Genomic DNA, 26,259 nt, shown 5'->3' on the forward strand with positions numbered 1-26,259 from the left:
TGCCACTGTTTCCTGCGGTAGTTTGCACCCGATACGCAATCACCATGACGCAACTGGAGGATGATGACCTTTTGAACAATTTACTGAAAATCCCGGGCACCATCATCATCTACAACAACGACATGAGCTGTAAGTGGTTTAGTGATTGGGGAACTGCACCTGGTTGCGTTTTTGTGCATCGATCGCGGGATGCGGCCCTTCCAGTGGCTCTTGCTAATAAGTATCCTTTTGCTCGATGTCCTGACTCCACCGTTGACATTTCCCTATAGCGTACGATTACGTGCTGAACGCTCCGAATATGACGCTCCCCCTAACGCCGGCCACCTCGAGCGCCGGGTCGACCGTATCCGAACAATCGGTGGACGACCTGAACAGCAGCGCATCGATCGATGCGGACATGGCTAGCTCGCCGGCGCCCGCCTTCCTTCCTGGGACAGCCGGTGCCATCCCAACGCAACCGTTTGTTGTAGACTCTCCTTCCACCTCTAACGTGCCAGCCCAGACTCCGTCCAGTGTCAACTCGGAACTGGATCAAAGCTTCGAGACCGACTTTATGGGGTCCGGTGAGGGTCCCGCCGACGGATGCTCGCCTGGCGGTGAAGAAACTATGGAAGAGGAATTGGACGACGAGATTGAAGAAGAGCTGGAATCGGGCGCCGGCATAGCGGACATCGAGGACGACTCGGAACCGGAACTGACCAACCTGTCGTGGCTGACGGAGCTGAAGAACATCACCAACCTGACTCCGTCCGATGTGCCGCTGACAGATTTACCGACGGCACGGTTCAACAAATTTATTGCCCAAGTACGACGGTAGGTGTACTCCCACAGCAGGGGCATGGCGCGCGCGCGCACGCTCGCGCGAGCGCCAATAACCGTTGGGCACGCGTTCTCTATTTGTTCTCGTTCTCGGGCCCCACCACCCTGCGATGACACGGCACGCTGCAGGAGCCGCGAGACGTACGATAAGCGCAGGGAGCAGTACACGGCGGTGACGAACGCGCTGGAAAAACCACCCTTCAACTATGCACAAATCATCGCCATGGCCATGCTCGAGGAGGGCCGCATGACGCTCAAGCAGATATGCAAATGGATCCAGGAGAAGTTCGCCTACTACAAGGTGCACAAAAATTGGAATGTAAGGTCGCGTGCAATTCTCCGTCCTGCAAACGGTCGAACGGGTTACTCACCGGATGTTTCTCGCTTTCTTTTCTCTCTCTCTCTCTCGCTCCCTCGCTGCCGACAGAACTCCATCCGGCACAATTTGTCACTGAGTTTCTTCTTCACCAAAGTACAACGGGCCAAAGACGAGAAGGGAAAGGGCGGCTACTGGGAGCTGTCGATGGATGTGTCAAAGAGCGAACGGCGCCGGGTTCGGGTGCGGCAGCGCAATAAGTCGGCCAACGTTACCACCAGCGGCAGCAACAGTGGCAGCGGCCACCGTGGACGATCGGCTGCACGATCACCGTCGAAGAGATGCACCACCGCTGGCAGCGATCCGAACGTAGGTTCAGACTTTGGACAGAGTACCAACAACAACAACGAGCTGACCGTGAACCACAATCTGTGCAAGCCAAGCCGGCGGACACCTTTCGAACTGGCGGGAGAGGTCGCTGTGACGCCACCCAGCTCGGGCTCCCCAGTACCGCCAACGATTGACCGGAACAACAACACGAGCTCGCAGCTTAATCTAGTGCCGGTGGCCACGCAGCTACAGCAGCAGGGGCAACCCCTTCCGGTGTCCAGTGTAACGATTGATATCATAGATAACTACGGGAAACCCGGGATGGTGGGTGAGGTTACCCGGATTTCCACGGATGTTCCGACCGTCCGGTCGCTGGACTGCAGCGGTCAGGTGCTGGTAGCGAACTCGCCGGTGTTGCCGCCCGATCATCACCCGGTAGTAGCAGCAGCAGCAGCCGGGGAGATACCGCTAAACGAGGAGCAACTGATCCGGGCTAGCGCGATGGTGGAAAACTGTCCCATTAACTTCGATTCCATCATCAACGGGGAGACCGGTGCGAGTATCTTCAACAACCTGTCGGTGGATGAGGTATGCTTACCGATGGTTGGCGTGGTCCAACGTGTGTCTCTAATACGAATGGACCGTGCCGTGTGGTTCTTATTGTTGCAGATTTTCTCCGACAACGAAATACCGCAGCCGGCGAACGACGATATCATTGTGCCATTCTTCACCAACGTCCAGCAGGTCCAGGCGGGCCCGAATGTGGTGGTCGAAACCATCCCGTACTATTTGCCCGACATGGGAAACTTCGACGAGAGCGATTTCAGCAATCTGATCAACATAAACGACAACGAAATTAGCGACGAGTTCCTGAACGAGCATGGGTTTCTGTAGTCGGGGAGCAGGAACGACGCACGCAACATTGGCCCCCATTCAGGCCGAGGTCCCTCTGAAAGGGGGCCGGTATCTAGTCTCAGGCGCAGCAGCAGCAGCCATCTGGCGTATACTCTGCTCGCTAAACCGTAGTAGTCACACCACGCGTTCTAGACGTTCGCATTAGTTTGGTCAAGTCAACGGAGGTTGATAGGAGCAACAATTGCGTGTTGCTGAAGTGTTTGTTTTCGTCAACGAAAGTCTACCAATGCAAAGCCAACTATGTGCAAATAAGTTTACTGACGTAAGGCAGATGCATGGAAACCACCGTGTGCGGCTCAGCCTTAGTCTCGGTGGGCCTCGGATCGGTTAAAATAAAACGTTTCATTTTCTTCTATACATCTGTACATAATACACTAAGTGCATGAGAATCTTCAAATAAACGTTATCAAAAAAAGCATCGGTTTAACTTTCGATAAACAAAACATAAGGTATCGGTGCGTCGATCCGCCATTCCGCTGCCAAATGGCATTGGTGTATTTACTTAAAAATAGTAGATCTTTTTATTCATAAAATGATGTAACTCATTTACACTTCGCAATAAGGGCAACTTTCTATGTTTGTTTTGTGTTTTGTTGTTTTTACGTTCTCTTTCTTAAAGTTAATCATCGCAGCAACACTGCTCATGCTCATATTTCGTTTCCACCACGCGCCACCACTGTCGTCGCATGGCCCATCCGTACGCTCCCTCTGCCCCTGTGTGTGGTTTGTGTGCCAGGTCACTGCCATCTATAATCGCTGTCTTGGATCTGATCGGATTTCATCGATCGACTGCGTCGTCCTCTCATCCGACCGATCAACTGATGGTCGGAACGTAGCAAACATACGAAAATAAAAAAGCGTTTAGAAATATTTTTTGCAGATGTCAGGGGTTGTCGAAAATGGGCGAATACTAAACACAGCCGAAAAACAGTATGTTTAACCAAATGTTTGGCTTTTGCTTCCTTAAAAAAAACAGGTGTGGATGTCGAGCCTTGTTGAAAGCAACATTTAAATGAATCCGTTCTCCGCTGTAATGCTCTTTGCCTGTTACCACAGAGAAGCGTACACGACACAGTGGACAAATAAACAATCGAAAAACGTAAAAATGTTAAACAAAACCTAATTGAATAAAGTGGAACTTATCAGATGCTCCCCCCTTTTTCACTTTCCTTTCAGGTTTTGCGAAGGACCTTCGGTTTCTAGACGGTTTCGGGGCTTCTAAATGGCACCCCCTTACTTTGAGGGTGTTATCTTCTATTTAACGATTCTCTGCGAGTTGATCATCTACTCATAACGGGGTGTCTCTCTGGTGAGCTTGAACGCATTGCACTTGTGACGTTAATTGAACGATCACTTATCCTTTCTGTTGTAAAATATATCTTTGATTTTGTTCCGTGGTACCATTTTCTTAGCAAATCCACTATCAAACCAAAACGGAATCACCGTTTCTAGTACAGAGCAATTATGTCTACAACGTGGCTCGTATTGCTACATTATCCGTAGCTCTTACACATCTCGTTGTTTCTTGCAGCTTTCCCTGAGTACCAGACGAGGCAAGGGCCCAGGGCGTCCAAACTTCTCTTATGCTTGTCCCTCTGTTATCGCACATCCATGCTGAGAGAAGAAAGATGGAAACAACACCACACGACGCGCGATCGCTGATTCCTTACAAAAGTCGCCACCGGAAAGTAAGACCCAAAGGTCCCCCATGTGAAAGATTAGGCGTACGATGAAGGCTAGAAAAACGCATATTGGCTGCTGTAGTAGCTGGGAAGTAGCGATACATATAAAATTAACATGACACGACAACTAGTTTTACTAGTTCTTCAGATTCAACGCTTCTCTTCAACGATCCACCGTGCGCTGGGTAGCACCATAAAAATGAAAAAGACACACAACAGCATGGCACCGGAAGCACAACAGATTCTTGAAAAACAATGCTCACAAGCATCTTGTTATTCTTCTTGCGTTTTGTTTTGCTACATCATTCCACAAACCCACTACTCTCTCTCTCTCAGTCTAACTTTCTGTAATTCCTAGGTAAATTGGGCACTCGTCGAAAATAGTCGGTACTGCGTTACGTTTTGTGTTTTGTTTCTAGCTTGAAAATGGCAAACTGGCTGAGGCACTGCCTAGTGTAAAAAAACTTTCGGCAAACATTCCGTGCAACCCCACTAGGTGAAAAGAAGCAAGTTGCACAAAATACGGCTCTTAGCGGGGAAACGACAGTGCAAAGTGAATCGGCTCAGACCGCATCGGTAGCGGATTCTGCGAGATCCGGGAGACTCGTGATCGGCCCTCGTGATATCCCCCGTCAAGTTCCATGTTGCTGGAGCGAATGTTTCGTTTCCCTTTCTGAACAGCGATCGCGTGTAGTAACTTTTCCTTTCATATACTTTTCTCTTGTCAGAGGTAGAACATTTTTGTAGGTTGTTTGCACGTGTTTGTTTATGTTTCTGTGTCCGGGCCTGTCTCTCGGGCACCACTTTGCTTCTTCGTTCCCAATCCCCATGGCCGGTCGGTTGAAAAGTTCGGGTCCGTTCGGAAACAGAGTGCTGTCACTTGCCTGTCTGCCTCCTTCTACGTTTTGTCGGCCGTTCTGTCCCTTCATTTCTTGTCTTTTTAGGTTCACTGTAAAGTGGAACGAAACCGTAGTCTATCATGTTTCTATTTGTTTGGTTGTGTTTTCATTTCATACAACACCTGAACCGAATATATTTGTTTTCCTCTGTTTCGTTCAACAGCCGCGATCGCTTCGATCGCGTAATCGTGTAGCAACAAGTAGGATCGGTAGTATATTGTTTGTATATAAATAGTGATTTTGTTTGTCTGCTACAACATCGCATCCCGAGTTAGTGCGTTGCAGTTTTTATCCGCCGTTGCCCAAACCCAAACGGAAATCCTGCCCGCCGTTCGCGAGTGTCCCATCTCTGCCAACAGCTATATATGTAGTTCTATATAGTCATATACAGTTTTGCAAATAGTTAGTATACATGAGAAGATGTGAACTCCACCACCGTGGCTTCGATCTTCCTTCGGTGATCCTCCTAGCACTAAACCAACAGAGATGTATTCTGCCCGCTCTGCTGTGATGCGCTTCACTTGCCCCTTTGTGAAGGTCCCTTATTTGTCAGGGTATGGGGCGTACGTGTTGCGACAGGAGGGAGTGCGCAGTTATCGTGTACGTTGTTGCCTTAAAAAACTAAATCTTTGTCATAATAGAATCACACTTGTCCGAACGTCGAAGAAACCCTTCCTTCATTGGATCATCACTACTGTAGCTCGCCACAGTCCTCCACCGACATCATGCATTCTTACCAGCACATACTCACACTCACACAGACCATATTTACAGAATCCTGGAGTTTGGATCTTTCGATTTCTGTACATTTATAATCAACCGTCGTCCCCGCAAAGATCGGTTCCGTGGCTAACACACCGTGCAGTACCAGTTCTCTCTCTCTCGCTCTCTCTCTCTCTCTCTTTCGATCTGCTTACTCGACTGCCCGGGGACCATCGATGGGCATTTGGTGCAGTACTTCGTCAAGCAGCTGGAGGGCGCGATGCAGATGTACCTCCACCCAGCAGGGCGTTTCCTTGATCGACTGCCGTGGATAATCGGGACCCCAACCCTTCACAAACGACAGCCGCAGTATGCACAGTCGTCGCAGATCGTCCACACCGATGCCGGCGGCCGCAGATAGATCTACGAAAGAAAGAAAGCAACAACCATGTAACAGTCACGTTGGCATCGCGCTGTGCGAAGGAATTTACTTCTCGGAGCACCGACGGATGACACACCCGACACAACGGCTGCCTGTAGGTGGGCCGCTTTCTGGGCACAGTTAGCCAGCGATTGCATCTGCAGATGGCACTGCCGCAAATCGAACACCTGCAGAAAACAGAGCGAGAGAGAGAGAGAGAGAGCGGGATTCAAGCGTTTAGATCCTGCTCGCCATCGTTTGGGACCTATTCGGCTCTTTACCTTTACCTTTATGTACGCTCCGGGATAGATTTTGTGCACTGCATCGCCCGGCGTTCGGCCCGCTTCCCGGTCGAGGTAGTAGCTCTGTACGAATACTGCATGATCACTGAGACACTGCAGCCAAACGTCGCCCTCGCCGCGCAGATCCAGCTGGACACCTTTCCCGATGTGCAGCCTAAAGTGGACGAAAGGGGGAAGAATCAATGAATCCCCGATCCGATCGCGATCCTCGAAAGCTCACACACTTACCTTGCCTTTTCACTCTGCTCCGTCCGGTGCACGTTGCTGAGGGCACCGAGACAGAACCGGTTGCCACCCGATGGATCGACGTATCCGTCAATCGTGACGTTCGGCCGGTTTGAGGGAACTTTGAACATTTCCCCCACCTGGGTGTCGAGCTCGAAGTATGCTACCGAGCACCAGTACTCGGGTGCCGGTTGTCGCGACAGTAACCGCTGCTGACCAGGTAGTTCGGACATCTGGCCACTGCCGGTGTTGCCAACGGTGCTCGACGAGGAACCGGTGCCGGATCCTACGACCGATCCGGCTGAGCCTCCCGAACCGTGTGGCCAGTACTGTTGCTGCTGCTGCTGTTGCGTCTGTTGCTGGTGTGGGCCGGGAGGTTGTATCGACTGGGTGTAGTTGAGGGTGTTCGACCCGGACCAGGTTGCCGAACTTCCCGGTTGCTGAGTAGGTTGCTGCTGTTGCTGCTGCTGTTGATACTGTTGCGCTGCCGGATTCTGGACCGTCGGTTGCTGTCCGGGAACGGTCTGTGGAGCCTGCCCGTTGCTGGCCGACACATAGCCATTCTGTTGCAGATGAGGTGATACTGGTGATGTGGCAGATAGCGGTCCGCTGGCCATTCCGGCACCACCCATCGCCTGCGGATCGTTCGTCATCGACGGATCGACCACTACGGTTGGGGCCGCACTGGTGTAGTACTGAGATGTTTCGCCGCCAACTAGGCCACCGCCAGGCGCTCCCGATTGCGCCGATGACCCAAGTAGACCCCCGCCGTTACCACCGTTCGTTAGCTGGCTGCTGGATTGTGATGACGGTTGGGGCTGAGGTGGCGGCTGCGGTTGCTGCTGTGGCTGCTGTTGAGGCTGCTGCTGTTGCTGCTGCTGCTGCTGAGAGTTTTGTGGTGCGCGCAAACCATTATTTGACAGCCCTGCTGGGCCACCGATAACGGAGGCTACAACGAAACGGAAACAATTGCGTTGATATGAAAATGACACTCAAGCTCAAGTTATAAATCGGTGGGAATTACGGGAACATTCGTAAGTAAAAATAGAAGAAAAAATAGACGGTAAAAGAACGCAAAACGTGGCTTACAAAGCGGCAAAGAAGACGAAAGGCGACTGTGCTGCTGCTGCTGTTGACTGCTGGCTGAGGCGACTGCCGAAGCCATTGCCACAGCGACCGATGATGGCCCACCACTGCTCATCCAGCTACTGGGACCATTATTTCGGGCCTGCTGCTCGGAGGACTCCAGCTTCGGTATTGGCCTAGGGCCACTACTAGAACCGTACATGCCTAACGGATCTACTGGCCGAACAGAAGACAAAACGGAACGTAAATAAATGAATGAAAGAAAAACAATCGACAACAGCAAACGGCAAAGCGAATCCCGGGAAAGGGGTCGTCAAACACCTACCGGTAACCTGTGGATGCATGCCCATAGTGGCGTAAGCACCGCCGGCCACCAGCGAGGGATGGTGTTGAATGGTTCCAATCTCGTTGCCATCGATGTCCATTCCACCACCGCCAACGACCGCACCGGGCGTGTACTCGTCCTTTATCAACCGACTTGGTCCCGATTGCAGCGTTAAGCCGGAGAGGTCTGTAAAAAGGCAGACAGGGCTGCATGATTTGCCATACCGGATTGCAAACGACCAGCATATAGGAACACAACGTACCAATGCCGGGCGATACGACCCGCTCGTAATGATACGGATTGACGCACACCGAGTCGCACTTGAGATCGAACGCGTACTGGCAGAATTTGTTGTGCTTCAATTCGTTCTTGTGCAGATCGGGCCAGCGCCAGATGCGCGAATAGATCACGTGCGGGAATCCTTTGCGACCAGCGACCTAAAATCGAAAAACCACACGCCAATAAGCATTAGAGATCGCTGCTACTTGGCGGCCCTCGTATTTGGTTGTGATTCCACTCCACCTGTAGCCTGCCGTCGAGCGTACGCGGTATCGTGACGCACTTGCTCGGATGTGCGCCATTGGTGGTGATAGCCGTGATGAGAGAGTCCAGTTCGTCCCGTTTTTCCTTCAATTTCTTCACCAGCGACTCGATCGCCCGTTTGGAGAAGCTTTCAGTTTCGCCCCCCTGACGGTGGCACATAAGCGAGTGGACGATGCTGAGGCAGGCATCGGCACTGGTCGGTGCTGCCGTTGGCATTGCACCTCCCATGTCACGGACAACTGTAAGCGGAACGGGATCGGAGCACCGGAGGTTAGCAGCTGATCTTGAAGGCTAATGCGATTGGCAAACAATATTTTTAGTACACATACTTTCCTGCGATGCCGGCATCCCCGTCGGGAGCCCGGCCGCGTACAGATGGGCCCCACCCGTAAGTCCGACCATCCTTTCAAAGTCCTGGGAAAGACCCAGGTTGCCTTTAGTATCCACTTTGGTAAATGGTTACTTCCGGTGGGCCACGATCGAGAAGTAGCTCAGTTTTTTCCGCTTTTTACTTCACTTTTTCACATGCGAAACAAAACCGCCCAACCGCCGCCTACTGTGTTCATGCAATTTGTACGACAACCGGTTCTCTTTTCTTTGCACTTTCACGCACAGTGTATTGTGTGTTTCGCAGGTACCGGCGTACACCCCGCGCCGCGGGTGGTCGTCGGCGGTGAAGGACAGTGCTCCGCTTGTATGGCACTCTAGTGCCGGGAGTTTTTCTTCGGGTGGATTCACTCTCTCGCTCTCTCTCTCGCTACTCGGCAACACACGAGATGCACCGCTACACAATGAAGTAGAATAAAAAGAAATTAAGAACACATCTAGTGACCCCTTGCAGCGTATTTTGTCGACCCAACACGAAGCTTAAAGTGACATGCTGGAGATGCAAATACTTTTTTATTAGCACACTTTCACGTAGAAACGTGTTATGTTTTTCGACGCCCATAACATGTTCGCTACACCGTCGACGCGACATCTGGAAGGACGTTGCCACTAAAGCGCCCTGCTTTGCCAGCGGCTGGTCATGCGAGCAGCCTTCAAACCACTTTCGCCCGGGTTGCATGCTTCACAATCAACGATCAGAGTTTTAACCACGGTTGCCATGACCGAATGTGCAAGAGAATGTACTATTCTTCGCAAACTACAAAAACCACTTTTTGAACATTATTTCAACAAAATGTACCCATAAGTGTCTTATGTATTAAAAGCACAAACACACACATTAAGCACGCAGCGCACTGGGAGATTAGAATACTTGGCCAGTGTTCACTTAAAATTTGCCAGCAGAATCCGGAATTGCTTCACAAAACGGGGTGCTCCTGTCACCGGCGTTGGCATGTTGTTGTTTTTACTGTTGCTTCACTGGTGTATCGTTTCCATCTCAGCCCTCTTTCTGCAAGTGACTGTTCGCACCGTTTAGGGCATGGCGGAAGGATGGCGCAGTAAATGAGTAGGAATATCGCGAACCTCGTCGCTAGACCCAGAGTCCGCAGTAGCTGCGATCCTTATTTCCGCATCTGCAGCTGGTTTGCGCCTCCGTCACTATGGTAGACCCGCGCTGCAGCAAATGCTAGTGATGTTTCGTAAACGAACCCACCATGGGTCGGACGTAGGATGTTCGTATAGCGCCCTGACAGAATCCGCAGATTCGTTTGCCTTTGCACCGTTCACAGATTACCTGTAAGAGAAATCTCTTTACCACGGCTCCTCGGCGTCCGCGACGGAAAAGGCAGACAACCAGCCAACACCAGCAAGAGAGCGAACCGAGGTGCGCCAAGGAAAGGGGGCGAACAAAGTTATGTGGTTCACAAAGCCACTTTTCTCTTTCTCCACATACACCCGTCCGCGGCTAGGGCACTGGAGAACGTTTCACCATATTGCGGAAAAGCGGATGAGTTATCAAACGATCAAATCCAGGCGTAGGGAGCAAGAGCACTATTTAGCAGCACTTCCTTCTTACGAAGTGAGGGTCTTTTTTAAAATGGCGAATTCCTTTTTTTGTCCCGTCCCGTGCGTCAAACCACGACGATACAGTCGGTGGTCTGTTTCGCACGCACGCGATTTTCACTCACGAGTCCACAGTGATTGCTGTCTCGCTCTAGCTCCCGCTCTTGTTTGTGTGCCCGATGACAGCTCGAGTGACGCGATGAGTTCGATCGAACAGGGCTGTACACAGGGCTCTTAAGAAATTAAATTTGCTCTTCCTAATGCCCAACGTCCTTGCAATCATTAAAAAAGTGATCCATTCCAATGTTCTTTCGCTAGGCTGCCGATAATGGATTAGATGTAAAATGCCCAGACTTTTATTAAAAAAACCGTATATTTCCATTCTGTTCTCACTCCTTGCCATCTCGCACGATATTGTTCTGACGTAATAATATTGTTTGTTTAGTGAGGGAGATATTTACTTGCACGCAAATATGGGGTAATGGCTCTACATAAGGTTAAACTTGCATTAAACAGTTAAATCAGTTCTTCTCTTGTCGCAATGTTGTCTTCATTACATCGTGTTTTCGATGTTCCATAAATTCTTTTTGTGAATTTTCGAATGACGTGATAGTGCGGCTGATGAATGGAATGCATTCTTACATATTTTACACACAAACGGTTTTTCACCGGTATGAACGCGAATATGATCCTTTAACTTTGAGGACTGCGCAAACTTTGAAGGGCAGTGCGGACATTGTTGGCATTCGTACGGATTATGAATTTTCGAATGGATTGATAGTGCAGATAATGAATAGTACATTTTCTTACAGATTTTACACACAAACGGTTTTTCACCGGTATGAACGCGGATGTGATTTTTTAATGTGGATAACACTGCAAACTTGGACGGACAATGCGGACAAAGAAGATATTGGTCCTTGATGTGGATTTTCTCATGTTGCGCCAGATTGCTTCGTGATCTGAACGTTTTGTCACATATTTTACACACAAACGGTTTTTCACCGGTATGAATGCGAATATGATTCTTTAACGTTGAGGACTGCGCAAACTTTGAAGGGCAGTGCGGACATTGTTGGCATTCGTACGGATTATGAATTTTCGAATGGAGTGATAGTGCGGATAATGAATGGAACGCTTTCTTACAGTTTTTACACACAAACGGTTTTTCACCAGTATGAATGCGAATGTGATTTTGTAATGTGAATAGCCGTGAAAATTTTAAATGACAATATGGGCACTGTTGGTATTCTTCCTTTTTGTGAATTATCGAATGTTGTAGCAGATTGCTTTGTGATTTGAACGTTTTGGAACAGATGTTACACACAAACGGCTTTTCATCGGTATGAACGCGAATGTGAATCTTCAGCTGGCTTGGGTAAATATAAGTTTCGGAACAATGAGGGCAATGGTGCTTTTCCTTACTGCGATGGCTTTTTCTGTGGGCTTTCTTATTTATGCAGTTGTTAACTCGTTGATGACTCCGAAGTTTATACGAGCGCAACCGCTGTTGCGTTTTTTCTTGATCGTTTTTACGTTTTCGACCAACTTTGACGTTTTTCCCGGCATCGGAGTTGGTTGTTGCAGAGGGATCTTCTCGAGCCTGACAGATCAATTCTAAAGGATTTGTATGGTTGTTCTGCTGTTCATCCACATCTTCATTCTCTAATTTGAACGCGATTGGATTTTCCTCTGCCTCGAATAAGTCATCAGCCTGGTTGCCACAACATTCATATGTACCACTTACTTGATGAGCTGCACAGCTCAAGTGCAAATCGTTCGCTGAATCCGGTGTGCTGACTTCAGTTTCGATTAACAATTCTGTGCCAACCGTTTGCTCAGCAAAGTGGCCAAGATGATCTTTACTGCTGTCTGCCTCGTTCTTCGCTGTGTTTAGCTTTTTGGCCAATGCAATGTTTTTGTTGCATCGCCAGCGAAACGTATACATCTTATCCAAACGCGATTCGCACTTCGTGCACAGAAACGATTGAACTCCAGGTAGTACATTGGCCTGTAACAATATGAGTCTCATAGAACAGTCTTTCTTGTGGAACAGGCACAGATGTCTGTTTTAACAATCGTCCTACCTGAAATCCCGTACAGTCGAAGAGTTTTTGAAGCTTATGTTGTCCGGATTCGTCGTTCGCTAGGGGCTCCAAAGCGTTGCACGTAGACAAGCACCAACGGCATATTTTGGTGGTTCTGGAAAACAATGTGCTGTTATACCTGTTAATATGTATCAAACACCAACTTACTCTACGCCATTCTTTTTCTTGGTAAATGCCGAAACTTTCATTTTGACTGCAATCGTCTTTTTCTGTGCCGAGATTCTGTAAATTCCGCGTCCGCGATGGGTTTGTTTACTTCTGCGGTATCTTTTGACAGCGCGGTCTAATTTCGTCAACATAGGAACTCACGAATAGTTTGATGAGTGGTCCCGAAGAGGCTCATGCGTTGCAATCTTGTGGGTAATTTGAAATGTAACCTCAAGGAGCTAAATTCGGAAAATCTCCAACGCCCTTGTAAAAGCCAAAACCATACAAAAACGAGAACTCGTGACATTCGGAACAGAATTCTTTTTGTGATTATCGTATGCCATTTTTTCACGCTAATTTTATTCTTGCTAATTGAGCTTTATGCGGGATATTGGCAAATAAAACCTTCGAACCAGAAGAAGGGTTAATCAGAGCCTCAAAGATTGCGAAAGTATTCGTTTCACGAGTCAATTTCGGACCAAAGGTCAGTGCTTTTATTTCAGTTCAGCCATATCTTTGGTTGGAAACCATAAGCATAAATTTGGACTTGCGCTTATAAACAAAGAAAATCAGCCCTTACGTTCCAGCCCTGCACTGAGCACTTCTTCCACGTAAAATTTAGTACGAACGAAGAGCATTTGGGTAGCGAGTTTTTGATTTAAAATGTGAATGATGAGCCGTATCATTTTTGGGTGCGAATCAACTCAACAAATTGTACGGAATTCTTGCCTCATATGCTTTGGCAACATCACGAAACAAAAAGATTCCATGCGAATTGTGCAATCATTTTCTCAAAGATCAGTTATCAACTAGCAAAATTAAAACTATCTTCTCTTTCGATTCATGTTTTATTATTTAACAGGCTACAGGTCCAGACACACGCGGATTGTTTTTTCTTCTTCAAAGTACTCGATAATGGTAGTAGTACATCAGCGATACACTCAGATTCCACCCTATGATGAGAGTCACGACGTAGAAAATAAAAAGAAGCGGTAGGGTTACGAGGATTATCCGAGTGTTTCGTAACGATGGGACCACTGCAATGATGGAACGTTAAATATCAAAAACGGATAAGGCTTTGTTCTTCGTAACACCGGGTAACGTACCATCAAAGCCTAGGAAGGTGATGTAGATGTAGTGGCCGAGTGCCATCAGCCAAATGGTGTTGCCGATGAATGTCGACAGAAACGAGTCCCACCTGATCAACGGGTGATAGAAGAACAGCTGAATAAAGTGCAACAGAATGAGCGGCGGAAAGAAGGCATTCAAATGGACGTCGAACGCATAGCCCCACTCCATGTCGAAGTCACTGTTTCGATCCCGTAGGTAGCGGTTAGCGATCAGCCACAAAATGGTGGCCACCACCATGCCACAGAATATGCAATCGACAAACACCACGTAGAGTGTGAACAGGATGGTCTGTGCGAATCCTAAGCTCAACACCCACGCCATCCCTATCGATGTGACTGCAAGAAAAAGAGTGATGCGAGTCTAAACGCATATTCAAAACCGGTCCAAGGAAAATCTTACCGCATAAACATGCCATAAGCAATACTAGAAATGCTGGATCATCGCGCGCAAATTGTGACTTGGTATCTGGAAAGACACAATCATCGATTAGTTGCCAACACCACTCCCAGGTTTGATCGAGGCATTACGTTTCCGATAGTTGAAGTTTCGGTAAACTTTTTTGGGGGCTATAAACAGGTAAACCATCTGCCACATAGCGTACTCGAAGTCCATCTGGTCAAACTTTACGAACCGGCGCAGATATTTGTAGCTTTTCGTGGTAGCGCTCATACAGTCACCTCGATAGTTGGCCGGTGCAGGGAGCGGTGATGTCGTCCTTGACGACAACCCCAACAGGGAGCTGTTGCTCCGTGACGGTGTAGGGGACGTAGCGTATTTCATCGTTTTCGTTTCACAGCCGCCTAAGAAGAGTGTTTCCGGTCGAACGAACACAGCGACGACGCGACGCAAAAACTAGGATTTATTGCTCATCTTCTTGCAGACTAAAACTTTGTGGTAAACAGTAAACAAGCAAATCGAATCCGTCACGTCAGAAAAAAACTGGACTTGATGGAAACGTCACAACACAGAGCAGGGTTCAAGGGAGACGCTGTTTGAAAATGAACTTGCCCTTAATCATAATCACTATTGAAAGATTTGTGGAACGTTTCTTCAGTCCCAGACTTGCTCATAATATTAAAAAGATACGAATAGTTTTTTTTCTGTTTGAATTAACTGAAATTACAGTGAAAACGAGTGATCGTCGAGATCCGCATCCTTGCCGCCTTGTTGACGTTTGCTGCTGTCATTTTGCGATGTTGGAGAAATTTATTCAACACAAAACCCAGCAGCCGAAAACAACCAATTAAGTCGTTTTCCGTGTTCTACCAGCGTTCCGGCCCGACCCGTGGTTGAATACGGGAAATTGCAAAAGGAAAGTGCATAAGTGGAAAGTGCAAAATTATGTTTCAGTAAAAACCAGGGCCCAGGACACAACCCACAAATCGTGCAGAATGAGTCAACTGAAACCTCTGTATCTGGGCTCGGGAATCGATGATTTGGAAAAGCTTTTCGACAAACTACCGTCCGACATTCGGAACCGTGAACTCGACACGATCTGCAAGTCGGGCCAGAAGCTGATCGAGCAGAGTGAGCGTTACTATATCGAAAAGGATGAGGAACAAGCATACGTCGGCTACATGCGCTTTATGCGTCTTGTGTTGATGATCCGCGATCACAAGGAGTATCCGCGGAAAAAGCAGATGGTCACGAAGCTGCTCTGCTCGCAATCACAAATCAATCGTATCATGGATAAACTCGGTAATCTGAAAAAAAGTCTCGACGCTCGCTACATGGAAAAGGCAATCAGCAGAGGCACCACTGCTTCTCAGCCAGTGGTTGCTATGGTTTCGAATCGTGAGCGGAACACAACTGCGCCAGCGTCGGCTGGCGGCACATCGACGGCCGTTGGTTCCGGGGGCAGACAAACGGTTAGTGCGACAGAACTGCACGGCATGATGAACGATAATCGTGTCAGCTTGCTGATCATGGATTGCCGGCCGGAGAAAGATTTCAATGAGTCACATCTCCGTTACGCGTATCTGGTTAACGTGCCGGAACACCTGCTGGTTGCTGGCATGACGGCGGGAAAGATTAACCATGCGTTGCGACCCGAGTCACGGAAGCTCTGGTCAAATCGGATGGTGAAGGAGCAGGTAGTGCTGATGGATTGGAGTACTAGCGGTAGCCCGGTGAAGGACACACCCATTTATGTGCTAGACTACATCCTGTGTCACGTAAGTGCGACACCAATGGAGTCGTTTTCATTCCCTGCTAATGGATCCTTTCTTTCGCACAGTACGATCAAGACATAGAACACACGCAAATTCTGCGTCTCGACGGTGGCTACGAGAACTTTCTACTGCATTATCCGACTTGTTGCACCAATCCCGCCTACTGCCCACCGATGGCCCTCTATTCCGCTGGTGAAAATTTAGGTAAACTGTGTGTGTCTCACTTAAAGCATCCCTTAATCTCGAATTTCCCTCGTTTGCAGATGATATTGAGTATCCGAACATTAGCGACATTCCGATGAAGGAGGACAGTTTCTCGAAGCCCGGCTTTAAACCAACGATCGACCGTAACAGCAAAGTGGCAGCGGTGACCCTTTACGAGGCACGCCAAAAGCCACTCGAGGACATCCTAGTCGAGCATGAGCAGATATTGGACAAATCAAAACAGAATGCTCTGGAAATTATCAACACCGAAACGGAGCTGCAAAATCTCGAGCACAATCAACCGGCCGACACGGGCCTGGATGAGACCCAGGAATCGTTGCTGTTCGAAGTGATGCAGCTGAAGGATCGACAACGGGACTATGTAAGAAAACGCGGTCAGTACTGTGGCAAAAATTGTAACCCTAACAAGCGTTTCCGTTCCCTCGTCCCTTTTTATTGCATAGAATGCCGAAAAGGCACGCCTTCTCGAGGAGCAGGAAAGCTACAAGGAAATGGAAAAGAAGAAGCAAGAAAGCGGCGAACACATTTCGACGGAACAGGCGGAACAGATGGAATGGGAGGCCCACGAGCGAAGGTATGGGTGACGCAAGATCGGTTTGACGCAACCACCCATCACATATCCTTCTCTTTGTCTTCTCATGGCCACCGAAAGGTTGCGCGAAAAGGAACGCGAGCAGCGTGAGCTGGAGGAAAAATGTCAACGCCTGGGCCGGGAGCGTGAGGCAAAGCTCGCGCTGGCCCGTGAGCAGAAGCGACACCTTAAAGAGAACGTGCCCGAGACGACCAAGCAGCCGTACGCGGAAGGTCCACCCGTGGTCGGCGTTCCATCGATGCCACAGTTTGATCGGTCGGCCAAACCGCTGGCAGATCATAATCATAACGTTCGCACCATTCGCGACCTCGACGTGGTGCAGCGTGACTTCGCACCGGTCTACGGAAGCGTGGTAAGTAGCCCGGGGGGGGCGACCCTTTGCGATCGATACGGTTGCCGTTGTACGATTTCCGTGCGACACTGCGGCCTGTCCGGTCCGCGTGTGTTGCCCATTCGTTATCATTGGCCGGCGCGCTTTGGCCACCATGAGCTGCGAATCGTTGGTGAAAACGTGACCAACGTATTATTATGACCGGCCGGTGGCGAAAACTTATTATATTAACGTTTCGTTGAGGATGTTTTATAATGCAGTTTTAGGCATACATGATGAGACGGTAAAAGAAACGGAACCGAATTTTGAGCCCGCCATTTTAAACTCAATTTATGAAATCAACCGAATCATTGAACCGGTTTTACCAAAACTTCCGGTTTAATCATTTTACCAAATTATTGAACTATTAGTCTACGTGGCCTCAATTTACTTTCATTATCGTTCCGTTTTATGTGCATAGTGTGTTCCTCCGGTCACCACCTCCGGCACAAAGCAAACGGAGAATCTTCGAACATCCTTTGTCGGTGATAGGTGAATGACTGTGACCTTTTCTCGCGTGTGCCCCGCGTGTGACGTGTGTGGGGCGCTCGTTTGCTTGCCTTGATGGTGACGCCGGTAGTGCGCGTCGTAAAAAGTTTATCCTTTGGCCAGCTGCTGCCAGAAACCGTGATGATAAATGAGGGAGCAAACAATGATCAACCGAACCGACGGCACACTCTTTTCTTCGCTGTGCGCTCCGACTGTGGGGCGGCCGAATACGTTATGGGTTCGGTTTGTGGCGCACAAATCGAACCTCTGTTTGGCAGACAGAATCGTTCAAACTGCGACTGCGGGATAGTGGTGGTGGTAATGACACTTCGAAAGCGCTCGAATCCCGGGGCGCTTTTACGATTCCGAGTAATAGAAAATAATTGATGTCGCCGCATAACCCAACTGGCACGACCTTTGGTTTGGACTGCATCCGTTGGTGGTGGTGGTGTTGTTGGTGGTGCATTGCAGATGTAGACGACAGAAAATTGTCCTGCAATTTTCTGGTGCCGGCATCGTACGTGTGGTTCGGTGCCACCCCAGCATCCGATGGCGCTCCGTCCTTGACACTGTCGGCTGGCGGCGTACTTCTGCATTGGAGCTTTCATTCATTTTCTCTCGCTCGCTCGCTCGCTCACTCACGCTCTCGTCCTGTGCCGGTCGCTTCCGGTCTGTCTGGCTCGCGTGTGCCGCCTTGCGTGGATTGTGGAGCATTTGCCGAAAAATCGTAAAATTGAATCATTAAATTGTTTTGGTCGAATCGCTCCCCCCGTTAGCCAACGGCGGGCATGTCCGGAACTTCCGGAATCCGAACGACCGTACTGGTGGTAATTGCATTTTCTATTGCGCAAAAACCATTCTGCCACTTTATTGTATTTTAATATTCGGAACCATTATGAAGTAGAGCCGCTCGGAACCAGTGGCTCGCCCTGATGGAGGCGCCTGGTGACGGTGGCTGCAGATAGGATCCTGCGGATGGCCTTACAGAACTGAATCAACATTTCAAAGCGAACTTAGTAAACGGTGCTGCCACGGGAACGTCATCGAAGGACATCGACCCCCGATCCGGTTTCAGAGCAGATATCTCTGAACGAACATATGGTTGTTCGCTTGGATCTGAAACAATCATTCAAATGACCAAATTATTGATCCTTTAAAGCTTGTCTGAGTTTTGCATACAGCACCATCCTCTTAAAGCGCCACGTAATTCGTTAGCGCTCCGTCGTCAATTAGGCATGCCAATCAGAATTGGTAATGGCTCCTTCCGGCGTCCCTGTCTGTCTACACAAACACACACACACACGGAAGAAACCCGTGAAGGTGCTTTGCGTCAGCGTTGGCTCACGCTTCGCATCGACCCCCGTTGCCACGTGTATCGGGCACGGTTCGATTAGGGCCAGAGTATTAGCAGATAGGGCTCTAACGGTTGGAGTTTGTTTACGGTATGGCGCTTCCCGAGACGGTGACTGCGATGGTTCCGTCTCCAAGACGGCACGTTGCACCGACATACGCCGCGGAGCGTTGATTCCTCTTACGTGTTTCGAGGTTTCCGCTAAGTCCATCGCTTCGCGTACTACCAATGGCGATGGTTACCGCCAGTTTGCCGGTTCGCAAACGGGATTACTGTGTGTTTGGCCATGTGCCGGCCACAGGAATGGGCGCCTCCTCGATTGAAGCCGCGCGCGCGAGAGAGAGCGCGCTTCGACTTTGAGAGAGCCGCCGTGTTTGCTTCGTGGTTGGCCTCACTCTTTCGACGAGAGCCGACCACTCGTCCTGAGACGTCCTGCGAACACTCGTGCTTGCGGCAGGGAGGGAGCAAGAATTTCCAAACAAACACAGGACCGAAGGCTCATCGCTGCCCGACTGGCCGGTTCAGTTTGCTCGCGTTCGCGGTGCTGGAATGTGCTGGTGGAGCCGGATCTAGGCTAGATCGACCCTCGCTCGCCCTCGCAAACAAGTCTTCACAGTCCCCCACACGGTTTCCACGGAGTTTTTCGGGGAAAGTTTACCGCGCGACGGCGACGGTGGTTTGATTTTCCGGTGAATGCACCTTCCGTTCCGTTAGCATCGATCGGCGACGGAGGAAAAATTTGTCGCGTTCTCGCTGTGCTTAACGGTGGCCGCGTTGTGGTTATTTAATTAGTTCCGCGAATTAGTTTGCTCGCGGCAAGGAGAAAGCCGGGGAAAGCAGCACATAAACCATTCGACGTGGCCTGCCTGTGTGACACCGTGAATCGCTGGTGTGTTCCGATCGTGGTGCGAAGGTGCAAGTGTTCCAGATATCGCACCGACCTGCAGACTGCCAACTGCCATGAGCACTGTGCACGGTGTGATTGATTGTTGTTTGAGTTTATCCTGGCAAGCAGCGTCGATAGCCGTATTATCGCCCTCATCATCATCATCATCATCCGGAACGGGAACAACGGATGCAATAAATTCAACAGTCCTGAAGCCGTGCGAGCGAAGCTTTCGGCGATCGGCCCGGGAACACGACATTCCTTGCGGAGGCCAGCGATTGCATCAAATAAGCAGTTTACCCGCAATCAGAAGAGAAGATTGCTAAAAAGGTCATCACAGTTACGCGCCTTGCTGTACAAGGGATTTTATAGTTTCGCTACACCGGACTCCGGGGCCGGACGTTTGCCGTTTGCAACCACAGAGCACGCACGCACGCACGCGGGCTCCACGATGGTCGTTGTCGCGGGATACAAAATAAAACTTCCCCACTACCACCAGCTAATCCCGTACAAAAAGGTACGAACGACCGCGAAACATGGCGCTGCAATTTGGGTTTCACCAAATTAATATCTCTATATATTTTTTTTTCCTACATGAAATGAAGCTATAAAACCGGTATCCTCGCGGCCAAAAAGAATCCTTTGTTTTGGCAGGATCTTTCGAGCGAAAGAAAAAAAACCAATGAAGGCAACGGGAATTAGATGCCATAGACTGCGCGTAGCGTGACGTTGGCACGTGAGGGTTAAATTATCGCTTCACTTCTTATTGTTTCACCTGCCTCCAGTGCCCCGAATCACCTTGCCCTGTGACCCTCTGGGAATATGCCGCAGACAGTGGGCAGTGGGTTTGCCAGTTGAACACGTGGAAAGCGCCACACCTTCGCCGGTTGCGCTTTTGATGGTGGCTTTCTGTGGGTCTCAAAATTATGCGGCCAGTTGTGGTTGTTGTTGGCCCGGTCCGCCAGCGGGTGGGAAGACGAAATTAATGTCGTTAGTTAGCATATTAGCTCCGTGTCCGCGCGCAAGCTTTTCGTGTCGTCGGTCGGGGAATTTATAATTTTCGCAACTCCTCGGGGTCATACGCCATCTGCTCCTGGACTTCCCTTGACATATATCCATTCATTTGTTGTGTGATTATGAATAACTACTGCACGTAAACAGATTTCATGCTGACCTTTGGGGAGTGCGACGGATACAAAATGTCATTTTCGCAGTGATGACAGCCTGAAATATCTCGTGTTTCGAGCAAAACCATTTTGTCGAAGTCGCACAGCTTAAGTCAGTGCCTGCTTGGTCGGTGTAACGTTGCTCCGAGCTGCGACGGTCGTGTGGGCAAGGATCGAAGAGCCCGTTGGGCAAAATTGAATTTACACAACCGGCGACAAATGGGTTAAGACACGAACTCGATAGGTAAGCAAATAATTGAACGGACCGCTGCTTCACGGTATCAAAACGACCCAATTCGATCCCCTAGCTGCGCTTCTTTTCCGATTTTATCGACCAAAATTCCGCAGTAGCGTTCGCGAAGAAAGTAGAAAAATAGAACCCGTTCATTGGTGGCCCTTGGGTTCAACTTACCCATTTAGGCTATACTGCCACCGCAGCGTTCTCCTATCCGCCACAAACCACTCCCGTCGTGAAACAACTTTGTTGCGAATAACAATTCGCGCAAACGGCAAAAATGGTTCGCGGTAATCCAAAAGGAGTTGTGCCGGGAAATGAACAGCTGTCACACGGAGGGATTTTCCGTCTTTTTCACCGGATCCTCTATCCGGACACAGACACCGGACCCGGGGGTGTGCCACTCTCTCTCTCTCACACACTCCCGTCCACGACCACGGGGATATGATCAATTACTAACTGCATACACACTGAACGCCGGATTCCCGTTCTAGTGGTCGGGGCTCCTCCGGGGGGAGCCTACTTTCTTTATGAGGTTCTGTTTTCTCCTTTCTTTCGGCGAGCGGTGAATCGTAAGAAAAACTATCGAGCCAGCTACGGCCCGAGAGGACCGTCGGCCCACAGGAGCCGTCTAGCCGCGAACCGCGGCGGGCTATTTAATTATTCATCAATCCGTAAGCTATTTTTAATGGCAGGAAGCTCTAACGATTGTGTGGCAACATCCCTGTGGAGTGGCCACCGGATCGACGGTTGTACAGCGACTGTTCGGGTGCTATTTGGGTGCAAAACCGGCGTCATTGCCCTGCCCTGGACGCTACGATATTTTTGGTTCGCTACGGCCCTGGCTCTTCATTCTGACTCACGAAAAACCCGCGAAGACCACATCGCGTCGACAAAGTGTACCGCTTGTTCCGCGAAGGAGGTGAAAGCTGAGCCCGGGACAGGAATCCCCCGCTGCTTGTTGAAACCTTCTTTTACTGCCCGATAACACGAAAGTTGATGTGTAAATTCGATAAGTTGTCCCGGCCCCGGGCCCTGTCTGGGTTGGTGGACTTGGCAGAAGACGGGTCAGTGATTGAAGCCCAGAAATCGAATGGGCCCGTGGCAAATGGTTTGCCAGGGCATCGGTTGCAATCCATCCTAACACACGGGCAGGCGAATGGAAATGGTTAACGAAATTTCCATAAACTAATGATACTGAAGCCGAGGGTGTTTTCGTGTTCTCGAAAACGCGGATAAGCACGGGCCAGTCTCGCTGGACAAAGAATCTTCAGCTGCCCGCGCGCGGACCGTCTTCGAAGGGTTCGGCGGCAGTAGTAATTGATTCTTTCTTGGCTGTTGGCTCTTCAGTTTTAGTTTTTCTTCTCTCTTTTCATTCGTGCGTGCTTTATCGTGCACACGATGACGATGGGCTGCTGTCCTAGTTACAGGTTCCCTTCCTGCTTCTCTGGTTCCATATCCTTGGGCAGGAGGTTGCACGACGCCCGAGCGACGCCGCGCTGCCTTTGTGTGTTGATCCACATCCAAGGTTTTGGTTCGTGATTTTTGTAAATTCGGAACAACGTAACTGTGAATGTGCGCCATAAAAGAATCCTGCTAAGAGAACCGCAAGAAACCGCGAAGGGGAAAATGGTTGTTGACTGTAAGTAAAAGCAAAAGGCAAAAGAAAACTTGGTTTCGAAACGGAACACGAATCGGTTTAACGTCGGTGTGTAGCATTAAAGTAGGCTGCGCGAGAAAAGATACCAAAGAGAAGGAAGCATTCGGAAAAGCAAAGCGCACAAAAAATCAATCATCAATATTACACAACGGCATGGCTTGCGGCGGGGCCTGTCTGTCACTCTTGTTTCGAAAAGGAGCAACATTTTAATAGTTTAATTTAATTACTTGCCATGTAAGCATCTCTAGTCCGCTAGTCCGTCGGTGGCAGGTGGTTTAGCTTGCTCGGTCGCTAAAGAATGACCGGGGATTACATGAGTTCTGCCGACGGCCAGAAGTGTCTGTAGCTGCGCCTGCCTTGCTGGCTGTGCCTTTTGCGAGGCCACTTCGTGATCTGCACCACACTTTAGTGTGCATATTTGCATACCATTTGCATTCGTTGTACGGGTGGGCAATACCTTTAAACGAGAACGAAGTGTGTAAATTGTGTCAGGCCTCTTCTGCCGTTCTATGGTTCTCACCTAGCCTCGGTTCGTTTTGCTTCCACTTTCTTTCCGCAGGGACGCGGTCTGACCGGTCTGAAGAACTTAGGTAATACCTGCTACATGAACAGCATACTGCAGTGCCTCAGCAATACGTACTTTCTCAACGAGTACTTCCACGATGCATCGTTCAAGATGCGCCTCAACCGGTGAGTATGATTGACACGTGATGGCTCGGTCTGGGGCTCCGGTTTTGTAACAGTCGATTGCGTTGCAATTGGTTTTATTTGTGCTCTCTTCTGGTCGCCCCTTTTCACCCGGCAGCAACAACAAAACGCAGGGTAAAATAGGCGAAGAGGTTGCCGCTGTCATCAAGGCGCTCTGGACGGGCCAGTACAAGTGTATTGCCAGCAAGAACCTGAGGGTAAGTCGTAACAGGCAATGGCGTGAAAATGCTATTACAGCTTTCTTGTTTTGTTACCTCTCCGAGCGACTTTCTATTTCCAAAACTTAGTTTGTGTACGAAAAGTCTTCGTAAAATCCAGTTCTTTTCGAGTCGTCGTAATGATTCAACAAATTACGAACACAACACATGCCTGTTCATGTCAAATGAAGAACTCGGCGTTAAGAGCAATGGAAGTTGTAAAATGTAAATGTGTGTATAATTGACAATTGGTTTACCAACCATTGTGGTCCAGCGACAGAGGGACAAGTTATGCGCCCGTTCGAGGTGTGATTCGCAAAGGTTTAACGTATTACGAGCGTGTGGGGATGGATTCGGCTTTGGAATGATGATCGTGTGACATGCTGTCAGTGTCCAAACACGATAAGCTCTTAATCCAATGATAAGCTTTTTATGTTCGAGGAGTGCGGCGTACGCCGATACAGTATAGGATCTGTAAGCAAATTTTAACTTTTCTGTTATCCATTTCTTCCTCCAGTATGTCGTTGGACAGTACGAGCGGCAGTTTGGCGGAATCGAGCAGCAGGATTCTCACGAATTTCTCACCATCCTCATGGATTGGTTACATTCCGACCTGCAGACCACGCAGATGCAGGTAAGCAATAACGGACCGCGGGCCGCGCGCCATATCAACAGGAGTGTAATTCTAGTTTCCGTCCGACAGATTTCAACCAGCCTCGACCAGCTACCGCTGTCCGAAAAGGCGTGGATAGAACATTTCAAGGGCAAGAGTAGCTACATTTCCGATCTGTTTTACGGCCAGATCAAGAGCACGGTAAAGTGTACCCGTTGCCAGAAGGAGAGCGCCACGTACGAGTCGTTTTCGAATCTCAGCCTCGAGCTGCCACAGGATTCCAACATTTGCTATCTGGAGGTAATGATCTGGCCTTCCATCGTTTGCACTATCCATCTCTGTTGTTTCCGTCACAAATAATACCTTTCGGGTTCCAGAACTGTCTCGATATGTACTTCAACGGTGAAGAGGTGCGCGGTTGGCACTGCCCCAGTTGTAAGAGCAACCAGGACGCGATCAAGAAGCTCGACATTTCGCGCCTCCCGTCGATCATGGTGATCCACTTTAAGCGCTTCTACGCCGATCCGGACACTATGTCGACGGTGTACCGGAAGAAGCAAACGCTGGTCAAGTTTCCGCTCAGCGACCTCAACATGACGCGTTACCTGGCCCGCACGGAGGTGAACCGTAACAAGCGGCTAACGACGTTCCGGTACCACCTTTACGGTGTCTCGAACCACTACGGCTCGATGGAGAGTGGCCACTACACGGCATTCTGTTTGAATAATGTTCATCAAAAGTGAGTCTTCTTTTCGTCCTGTGTTCGTGTCCTGTGAAGAAAGGTTTTTTACACCGTAGTGGTCACACCTGGTCTCTTTGTAGATGGTTCAAGTTCGACGACTACAACGTGTCCAGCATCGATGCCTCGGATGTGCAGGCAAGCGCAGCGTACATCCTCTTCTACTCCTGTCTTCCAGATCGGCCGCTGTCGGACGCACGATAGGGGGGTCTCCTTCCAGCGGGGACCCCAACTCGGCACGGGAAGACTATACGAATGACCGGCTCTCAGCGCGGTCAACGGGAGCTTAAGACTTGAGGATGTTCAAAAGATGTTCGATTTTTCTAGATTTTTAACGCAGCGCTGCCGTCGATCGATTGCGTATGTCGGTTGGCCACTTGGCGGCGGAGCCGCCGTGAGTACGCGTGCCCCAGGGTGCGCAATATCGGGGCGGCGCAACATGTAGGCCAGGGCATCCAACCAGTGCATCTAATCCGTAATTCTACTGTGATTGCCAATCAAAACAAAACAGAGAAAACCATAGGAGAGTTTAAGCGGAGAAGAGAAGAGGCGAGTAAAGTTGTGAGCAGGTGATAGTGACAACGGACCCAACGGGAAGCGCGGAATTCCTGGCAACTGAGCCGGGTGTCTTTACTGCGCAGTAGCAGCTATGGACTGCGTCGAAACGTAAATGCTACCAATGTATTTTTGCAACAAATATACTAAACATAGGTCCACACGCTGGCATAAAATGTAGAAATCGGAATAACCTCTCCTTTGGGCGCACGGTGACAAAACCAGCAAAGCAGAGAAGCGTAGCTATGTGTCAATGTAAAAAAAACCTGTTTTATTTTCCTTTCTGATATACTTACATAAGGTTCGTATAAGTTACATTATTGTAATGCATTATAGATTCCCTTTTCCGTGTGATGGAAGTGCTTTGATCCTCCGTGTTGTTGCCGGGTGTATAAAGAGTT

The 26,259-nt window shown here is 49.4% G+C and overlaps 4 protein-coding genes and 1 long non-coding RNA gene across 5 annotated transcripts; 2 read left to right on the plus strand and 3 right to left on the minus strand.

Moving 5' to 3' along the window:
- Nucleotides 1–44: 44 nt before the first annotated feature.
- On the plus strand, nucleotides 45–2,359 carry LOC131211104 (uncharacterized). The gene is made up of 5 exons (XM_058204457.1): nucleotides 45–129; nucleotides 270–813; nucleotides 949–1,138; nucleotides 1,247–2,053; nucleotides 2,135–2,359. Exons 1-5 carry the CDS (start codon nucleotides 45–47, stop codon nucleotides 2,357–2,359), a joined length of 1,851 nt encoding a protein of 616 aa, XP_058060440.1.
- Nucleotides 2,360–2,935: 576 nt separating this feature from the next.
- Nucleotides 2,936–8,976, minus strand: LOC131212060 (mothers against decapentaplegic homolog 4). Its single transcript, XM_058205784.1, has 9 exons — nucleotides 8,895–8,976; nucleotides 8,545–8,804; nucleotides 8,285–8,459; nucleotides 8,023–8,208; nucleotides 7,701–7,910; nucleotides 6,615–7,560; nucleotides 6,372–6,540; nucleotides 6,155–6,272; nucleotides 2,936–6,086 (listed from the first exon to the last, which is right to left on the minus strand). Exons 1-9 carry the CDS (start codon nucleotides 8,965–8,967, stop codon nucleotides 5,875–5,877), a joined length of 2,349 nt encoding a protein of 782 aa, XP_058061767.1. The 5' UTR covers nucleotides 8,968–8,976; the 3' UTR covers nucleotides 2,936–5,874.
- A 3,107-nt stretch (nucleotides 8,977–12,083) lies between these two features.
- On the minus strand, nucleotides 12,084–12,879 carry LOC131211242 (uncharacterized). The gene is made up of 3 exons (XR_009156890.1): nucleotides 12,771–12,879; nucleotides 12,603–12,717; nucleotides 12,084–12,526 (listed from the first exon to the last, which is right to left on the minus strand). It is a non-coding gene; the product is annotated as an uncharacterized LOC131211242 (long non-coding RNA).
- Nucleotides 12,880–13,605: 726 nt separating this feature from the next.
- LOC131209793 (protein unc-50 homolog) lies at nucleotides 13,606–14,807 on the minus strand. Its single transcript, XM_058202932.1, has 4 exons — nucleotides 14,429–14,807; nucleotides 14,301–14,366; nucleotides 13,877–14,236; nucleotides 13,606–13,807 (listed from the first exon to the last, which is right to left on the minus strand). Exons 1-4 carry the CDS (start codon nucleotides 14,679–14,681, stop codon nucleotides 13,671–13,673), a joined length of 816 nt encoding a protein of 271 aa, XP_058058915.1. The 5' UTR covers nucleotides 14,682–14,807; the 3' UTR covers nucleotides 13,606–13,670.
- A 338-nt stretch (nucleotides 14,808–15,145) lies between these two features.
- Nucleotides 15,146–26,057, plus strand: LOC131208626 (ubiquitin carboxyl-terminal hydrolase 8). The gene is made up of 11 exons (XM_058201426.1): nucleotides 15,146–16,075; nucleotides 16,138–16,276; nucleotides 16,336–16,658; nucleotides 16,741–16,871; nucleotides 16,950–17,241; nucleotides 23,606–23,736; nucleotides 23,852–23,951; nucleotides 24,469–24,585; nucleotides 24,655–24,864; nucleotides 24,942–25,303; nucleotides 25,387–26,057. The coding sequence occupies exons 1-11, from the start codon at nucleotides 15,293–15,295 to the stop codon at nucleotides 25,505–25,507; spliced, it is 2,709 nt and encodes a 902-aa protein (XP_058057409.1). The 5' UTR covers nucleotides 15,146–15,292; the 3' UTR covers nucleotides 25,508–26,057.
- Nucleotides 26,058–26,259: the final 202 nt, after the last annotated feature.

This window comes from Anopheles bellator, chromosome 2 (assembly GCF_943735745.2).
Source record: "Anopheles bellator chromosome 2, idAnoBellAS_SP24_06.2, whole genome shotgun sequence".
Lineage (NCBI taxonomy): Eukaryota > Metazoa > Arthropoda > Insecta > Diptera > Culicidae > Anopheles > Anopheles bellator.